This window comes from Panthera leo, chromosome A1 (genome assembly GCF_018350215.1).
Source record: "Panthera leo isolate Ple1 chromosome A1, P.leo_Ple1_pat1.1, whole genome shotgun sequence".
Lineage (NCBI taxonomy): Eukaryota > Metazoa > Chordata > Mammalia > Carnivora > Felidae > Panthera > Panthera leo.
In genome coordinates, this window is record NC_056679.1 from 199,835,575 (window position 1) to 199,843,910 (window position 8,336).

The following is an 8,336-nucleotide window of genomic DNA, read 5'->3' on the forward strand; positions in this document are numbered from 1 at the left end:
GGCCGACTTCACCTCAGGTCATGATCTCGTGGCCCGTGAGGGCTGTGAGTTCGAGCCCTGCGTCAGGCTCTGTGCTGACAGCTCAGAGCCTGGAGCCTATTTCAGATTCTGTGTCTCCCTCTCTCTGACCCTCCCCTGTTCATGCTCTGTCTCTCTGTGTCTCAAAAATAAATAAATGTTAAAAAAAATAAATAAATAAAAGCAGTTACTTGCACTTGTCACAAAATAATATAAAACCTCCTACCAGATAAGCAAAAATTTATCAACAAAAGCCTCCATGAGTGGTGTGTTTCTGTTTGTACGTATACCTATACAAGATCATTTTACGAAAAATATAACAATAAAATGGACAATTTTAAAGACTGGTCGGTATCCATGTGTTTTCAAACTTTAGTATTTGGCAAACTAAAATTATACCTAACAAAATGATTTTGAAAGTACACAGTAGGGGGTGTCTGTGTGGCTCAGTTGGTTGAATGTCTGACTTTGGCTCAGGTCATGATCTCACGGTTCATGAGTTCAAGCCCCACCCCGTGCTGGGCTCTGTGCTGACAGTTCAAACTGGAGCCTGCTTCAGATTCTGTGTCTCCCTGTCTCTCTGCGCCTCCCCTGCTCATGCTGACTCTCTCTCTCTCTCAAAAATAAATAAACATTAAAAAAAAAAAGTACACTGTAATTTGTATTAGGAGTATAGGATTTATAATAAAATTTGTGGTTCATTAATCTTTTTTTTATTTAAAAATTTTTTAAATGTTTATTTCATTTTTGAGAGAGAGAGAGAGAGAGAGAGAGAGAGAGAGAGAGAGAGAGAGTGCAAGCGGGGGAGGGGCAGAGAGAGAGGGACACAGAATCCAAAGCAGGCTCCAGGCTCTGAGCTGTCAGCACAGAGCCCTATGTGGGGCTCAAACTCACAAACTGTAAGAACATGACCTGAGCTGAAGTCAGATGCTTACCGACTGAGCTATTCGGGTGCCCCCCCCCCATTAATCTTAATCATTTGATGTTCTAATGTGAGTTAGATATCCTATTCAAATTTAAGAATTTGCATTTATTATAGCAGATCCCATATAATTCATGCAAAAAGCATATGTTGTCACCCCTTTTAATATTTGAATTACAATGATTTTTCAAATTAGATTTCTCATTTGTTGTATTTATAGAGATCTGTTTGGATAAAACAATATTAATGTTTTTGCACATAAAGTGAATTCTTAACACCAACCAGTGCATGTATTTTAATCTCCTTTTAAGACTTATTTGACTTTTTAATCTTCCCTTTTAAATTACAGAAGGCATTAGATAAAAATCAAGTCCCTCCATATCTGTGTTAGCCCTAGTGCTAATCACCAATATGACAAAAATTTAGGGTTTGCCAAAACTAGTCATTGATTGTATGCAGCTGGATCAATGTTTACTTTATTGTCACCTTTCTCCTGAGGGAGAGTATTCAGAGGAAGCTCAGTTCTTAGGATCTGGTGAGGCGACTGATGCCAGAGGAGCAATTATCCCTTGCATCAGATAGAAAAGAACTAAGAAGAGGGACAATGTTCATATCTTTGTATCCAGAAGGAGTGTCATTTGTATCCAGGAGTATGTTTGAAATTTTATGATACAGTTTTTAAAAATACAACGAAATGTGATAGAAAGTTTCCATGTAGATTTACTGTTTGTTATTTTTGTGATTTTCAGATGCACATTTTCCTACTTTTCAACATCTCTGAAACTAGTAGGCATCTAACAATCTAATGATTATAATTGGAATGGCAGCACTTTTATTTCTCAGTAGTGCATAAAATAATGGTGCATCATTCAATCGATGGTGTCTTTTATTCAGTTAGATATAAATGTGGGTAGATATATATATTCCAGGTAAGGACATATGCATCAAAAAGAGACAATCTGATCTTTTAAGTATTTTATGGCTTTGTCTATAGTCTATTCAATAACAAATTTCAAGTGCCTATTATTGTAGATGCTAAGGATAATGAAGAGTCTACCCTCATAGAGCATATAGCAAGCTGGGAAGACAGACAGTCAGATATTTAATTACCCTATCATGTGGTATGTTATAGAAGCACCAGGGGCTTACATGTTTCTGGTAGAGGGCGACCTATATACTCCAGTGGGTTTCTTGGCAATGACATTCATGTGGGGACTTGAGGTTAGCAAGCAGTGGGAGTAACTGCTTATGCAAGGCCTGGAGACTTCAGAGGAGTTGGCACAACAGAAGAGCTAAAAGAGACTCAATAATCTTGACAGGAATACATTCAGCTCATTTACATCTCTTGATACTCTTCTGTACTTGCTTTGAGAGTGAATACAATTCTCCAGTCACAGAGCACTCTGGATAGGCAGTATATTCTGATTTTAGCATTGTGGCAACAATTCCAAATATCTTTCATCTCAATTTTATAACATGAATTCAAATACACTATTTTGTGTTTCATACAACAGAAGGATTGTGTAGGTAAAGAATAGCACTTTGATCCCTAATTTTCTGAATATGTTTTAAACATGAACTATTTTATGAAGTATTTTAAGGAGAATATGAAAATTTAGCAACTTCTAAATCTAATGAGAAGTTTTTGGGGTTCGAGGTGGAGGCACATATGCCGAGGAGCATCCATCTGAGGAAGTAAAATCAATAGTTATCAGCTGTGCCCAAGTTTATGCATCAAAAGAGCATCATGACAGCAGGGACGACAAATAGGCAAACTGGTGAAACGTGAAATATATATGTATATTTCACTCCTACTTTCAGTGCCTATGTATTAAACAAACAAACGAACAAAAATCCTATGAATGTATTGCTGCCTTTACTGATATCATAATGACTAAAGAGTTTCCCCATGTTCAGTAATTCCTGTCAGTCCACTGTGTGCCACGGGAGGTTATTTCTTTGTTAAGAGTAAGTGTCTGATTTCCATGTTCAGCCGTCACCTCACTGGATTTCATACACACACATATATATATTTTTCTTTTTAGAGAGGGGAGGGGTGGGAAGGGAAAGAGGGAGAGAATCCCAAGCAGAGGATTAGACGCAGAGCTAGATTCCACGACTGACCACGAGATCATGACCTTAGCCAAACTCAAGAGTCAGACACTTCTAATGAGCCACTCAGGTGCCTCTGGACTTCATTTTGAATAGGAAATCTTGACTGAAGAAAGTCACAAAGGAAGACACCTTGCTTTTAGGCTAAGTAAAATATTTCTAGGGTGGAGAGACATATAACTCAATTAGGCATCATTCTATATATTCTTAATATCCAGAGATAGTAGTCTTATTTGGGTTATGATTAATGTAGGGTAGACATCATCTAATTTCACTGTATACCTAAAAGTCATGAAAATAACAGACTTGCATCATTGATTAGGTCCTTATGAAAGTCTTTTAGACAGGTATACTTGGATTTAACATTTAGAGGGTTGAGCAAGAGGGAAATGGAGTTGCATTTAGATAGCCTGTATGGCATATTATCTCACAGCATGAGATCTGAGATCAGAGATCAAAGCTGAGCACAGGCTTTGCCGTTTACTAGTTGTGTGACTTTGCACAAATTAATCTCTTAGCATTTTGGTTTCTTCATCTCCACTATATGGATAATAGTTCTGAATTTTTTCCTGTTTCTCAGATTAAAATGAAATAATATATGTAACGTTTTTGGCACAAGGCCTCACACAGAATATGTTCTCAATAAATATGTGCCTTTCAGCATTAAGTTGTGCCAGTTTTTCTCTGTTATTGTATGTCTTGATCTTTTTCCCCTGGAGGTTTAATTCTGCCATTTGGATATGGCCAATGAGAGGCTGGGCAAGAAATGAGAGGGTGGGAGGAAAAGAAGGGGTATTCATTTCCCCTGCTCCCTCCTGGTGGGGCTTCAGTTTGGGCTCTAGCTGCATTCCTCTTCCTATGTACCAGCTCCTGTCCAACAGTCCCTCTCCCATAGCTAGAGTTCACAGTCAACCTGACAATGCTCCCTTTTCATGCCTAGGATTAGTAATGGCTTTTCTTCCCACTGTTACTTCAGATGCTTTCTTCTCAGTATTGTTTGTCCTTAGGTGCTCCACCATCTTTTGTCAGTTCCTTTAAATGCCTCTGTAAACAGTCCCTTTATTAAACTTCCTTCAGTTAAATCCTTTATATGTGTCACTAGTTTTTGCTGGGACTTTGACATACATAAAATAATAATCTGTTGACAAATCATTTTAAAATATCGTTAAAAGCTAATACAAGACAATTCTTAATCCAACGGGAAGTTTATTGGGATGGTGGTGGTTTGTTGTGGTGATATAAGCCTACATTTATAAATTTTTTTAATGCTTATTTACTTTTGAGAGACAGAGCATGAGTGGGGAAGGAGCACAGACAGAGGGAGACACAGAATCAGAAGGAGGCTCCAGGCTCTGAGCTGTCAGCACAGAGTCCTGAACCTTGATATCATGACTTAGGCTGAAGTTGGAAGCTTAACCCACTAAGCCACCCCAGGCCCTCCAAACCCACATTTAGGTAGCCTACCTGGCATATTATTTCACAGCATGAGATTCAAGATCAGAGATCTAAGCTGAGCACAGGTTCAACAGGGGGTGGTGGAGGGAAAGGTGGAGTTCTCTTCCACATGCATAAAACAAGATCATATCCACAGTATCAAAATGAGCGCGAGGATTACGGAGAAAGTAAGGAAACGTGATCGGCTATCATGGGAAGGGTACATTTTGGGCTTTTGGCAGGCAGAATAATGGTCTCCCAAAGATGTCATGTCCTAATCCCTAGAACCTGTGAATGTTACCTTATATGGCACAAAGGACTTGCCATGTGTGATTAAATTAAGGATCTCGAGACAGGGAGATTATCCTGCATTATGTAAGTGGGTCCAATGTAATCAGAAGGATCTTTATAAGAAAGACTCAACAGGGTCAGAGTCAGAGAAAGAAATGGATGATGAAGCAGTCAGAGAGAAAAATCTGAAGATGCTATACTGCTGGCTTTGAAGATGTAGGATGGACCCACAAGCTAAGGAATGCAGGTGGCCTCTAGAAGCTGGAAAAGGCAAGGAAATGGATTTTCCCTGATAGCCTCCAGAAGACATGTAGCTCTGTCTGCACCTTGATTTTAGCCTAGAGATACTTCTTACAGAACTGTAAGATAGTAAATTTGTCTTATTTTAAGCCAATCAATCTGTGGCAATTTGTTACAACAGAAACAGGAAACCAATACGGGCGTAGTAGGAGAGAGAGGGTGCTGGATTAGAGCAGACCCTGAATGGTCAGTTGAGAATTTTGGATTTTATCTGAAGACAATAAAGAGCCATCAAAGTATTTTTGTTTGTTTGTTTTACTAAAGACTAAGATATAATGAAAGTTACTTATTAGGAAGATAGATTAGAGGTTGGGTTCAGATCGGCAGCAAGAGCACTCCACAGGAGTGTGCACTGGTAGGGATAGTGATGAGACCCCAGGTTAGGGGTGGACTCCGAACTGACGAGAAGTTTCCAGGAAAGCTGACCCTATGATGACTGACTGGAAGACCAGCAAAGGAGAGGAAGAAGTCAAATTTCAGATCCTTGTAAAATGGGCATATTATAGCACATATGAGGAACTGACTGATTCTGACACAATAAATTCTAATTTAAATATGATTGAATTTTAGGTACATGCACATATACACATACACAAAAAGGACTTAAGTATTATAATTTAGAAATACCTAGGGGCGCCTGGGTGGCTCAGTCAGTTAAGCGTCTGACTTCGGCTCAGGTCATGATCTTGCGTTCTGGTCTGTGAGTTCAAGCCCCACGTCGGGCTCTGAGCTGACAGCTCAGAGCCCAGAGCCTGCTTTGGATTCTGTGTCTCCCTCTCTCTCTGCCCCTCCCCTGCTCATGCTCTGTCTCTCTCTCTCTGTCAAAAATAAATAAACTTTAAAAAAAATTTTAGAAATATCTATATGTTATTCTTCTTTAAGTCCCTTTCTGCCTTAATATGCCTTACCAACAACTGCAGAAAACCCACAGCGTGCAACTTGTGACTGTTTTAGGCATGGGTAAATAAAGCAGTTAAACCTAAAAGATCTTCAGTATATGAAATCATAACTTTTTGACCTCTATTTTTTTTAAAGTTTCATTTTAAAGTTTATTTATTTTGAGAGTGAGAGAGAGAGAGAGAGAGAGAGAGAAGATATGAGCAGGGGAGGGGCAGAGAGAGCAAGGGAGAAAGAAAAATCCCAAGCAGGCTCCAGGTGCAGAGGCTGAGAACAGGGCTGAAACTCACAAACAGTGAGATCATGGATCATGACCTGAGTTGAAATCAAGAGTCAGCTGCTTAACCTACTGAGCCACCCAGGGACCTCATTCTTTTTTTTTGGGGGGGGGGGCGGGGGGATGTGCAAACTTCATTTGATTCTTTCTGCACTACTGACTGCCTTTTTGGTAAGTTGAAAAAGGTACAACTTGAATAGTCAGACAACTTCAGATTTGGCACAACAACAAAAGGCAAACAACCTCTAAAAAGTTTGAGCTGGAGAGACATCACATAGGTCAAATAAGTGTAAAGGGCAGTGACAGTAGCTGATAAGTTAAACCATTCACTGGCTGTAAAGCTGTTCAGAAGTCTCTACTGTTTGGATTACTGGACACTTCCTGAGTAGTAGAAAATGTTTGGATGAAAAGTCCGTAGCTCATAATTAACTCTCTTAATGCCACCTCACTATGTAAAAAGTTTTGCTTACTAATAATCCATTTCTCAGAGATCTTCATAAGAGGTAACCAGGCTTGAACATCCAAATCAGGGTAAACTGGCCAGATAATTCCCGTTTTTAATGGCAAAATGCTGAATTAACTAGTACTCAGAAGCATGCCAGCAAAAAAGACACTGAACATTGAATATTGATGATATGCTAAACCCAACCATTAACCAAACCATTAATCAGGTCACTTTCTTTCACACAATGTATCTTCCAGTTTTCACCACTACAACTTCTCCCCTCAGTCGGTAACTGGTAAAAAAGATCTGACTGTGGGTTAATCATTTGGAAAATCTTAGGAATGATATGATTCAACATTTTTCTGAATTGGATATAACTTTGTATTTCCAGTGTTTTTTTTTAAGTCCTCATGAAAAATACCTTTTACACACACGTAACAATACTATACTTTGCATTAAAAAATGGTCTGCTCTGTGACAGTTACAGAGTAAAGGCTCTCTATCCCTTTCTCCATTTCAAAAAGTTCCTCCTCATCCTTGACAGCAACAAAATGCAAAAATGCCCACCCTTGTGTAACCTGAGGGTAGGAACTTTGCATATAAATCAGGCGCCCTCTAGTTTCTCCCCTCCTGAGGAGCGGGGTGAGGAGGGGAAAGGCCATTCAGTAAAGTCCTAAAATACAGTGTAAACTGTCAAAACAAGTCTGTAGAGTCGCATCTACCTTGTCAAGTTTTCAGCGCTGTCTCCCTGCTACCACCGAGGGGGAAGGTTTTGAAACACATCAAAACGAGTAACGAGAACGAAACGCAGAAACTCCTTTCTGTACTCAGACCTGCCCAGACTACCTGAGCGCCCCAAACTGGACCAGCGCTCCATCCACCCCTCGGGGCCAGAGCTCTCCGTCTCCCTCTACCCAACAACCACAACAAGCCCGGAGCCCCGCGCGCAGATGCCCAGAGACAAGCAGGGTCGCTCACCGGTGAGGAGCCAGCAGCGGGCGACAGCCAGCCCTGGGCTGGCTTGGCGTCGGGGGGCCATGGCCCGAGAGCCCGCAGAGCCCGGGGACGCGCTGGATCGGCGGGCAGGACTCGGCGGGGCTGGGAACGGAGCCGCGCGCTCAGGGCCACTCTACCGCCGCAGGTCTGCGTCCGGCCCCGGCCAGTCGCGGCGCGCAGAAGCCGAAGAGTGAATTTCCTGTGTTTTGGACGAATGCCTCTGAGTCCTCTCCACGCTCCTCATATCCCAGACTTACTGCCCCATCGCCCGCCCCTTCGCGTGCTGGGTTTCTGAAATCCCACTGGCAGTCTCCCAGGCTCTGTCCGAGACATGGACAAATAAAGCCAGCTTCGCGGGTTCGTGTTTAGGCTAAAGTCCACCAGCTACAAAGCAAACCTTAAAGGGATATCTGCCTTTCATTGAGAGGGTGATGCCGCTCTCCGGCTAACTCCCTACGGTGGCAGGAAGGCGGGCGAGGGCTGGACCTTCGGAGGGAGTCGCCAGTGCAGTGGCCCCGCCTTCACACCCCTAACTTCTCCCCTGGGTCTGCTCAGGGAGAGTACTTTCAACGTGCCCGGGCTTCTCGGCCCTTAAGGGGAGGCTGCTTCCCTGGGGCCTGATTGCGCAGAAGGAATTCGACGGT

General features: G+C 41.8%; 1 protein-coding gene across 1 annotated transcript in view; it reads right to left on the minus strand.

Moving 5' to 3' along the window:
• Window positions 1–7,824, minus strand: part of ITGA1 (integrin subunit alpha 1) — a 158,459-nt gene extending 150,635 nt beyond the window's left edge. Inside the window, exon 1 of the mRNA XM_042950183.1 lies at window positions 7,675–7,824. Coding sequence (XP_042806117.1) covers window positions 7,675–7,735 — 61 coding nt within the window. The 5' untranslated portion in view covers window positions 7,736–7,824. The remainder of the gene's footprint in view (window positions 1–7,674) is intronic.
• Window positions 7,825–8,336: the final 512 nt, after the last annotated feature.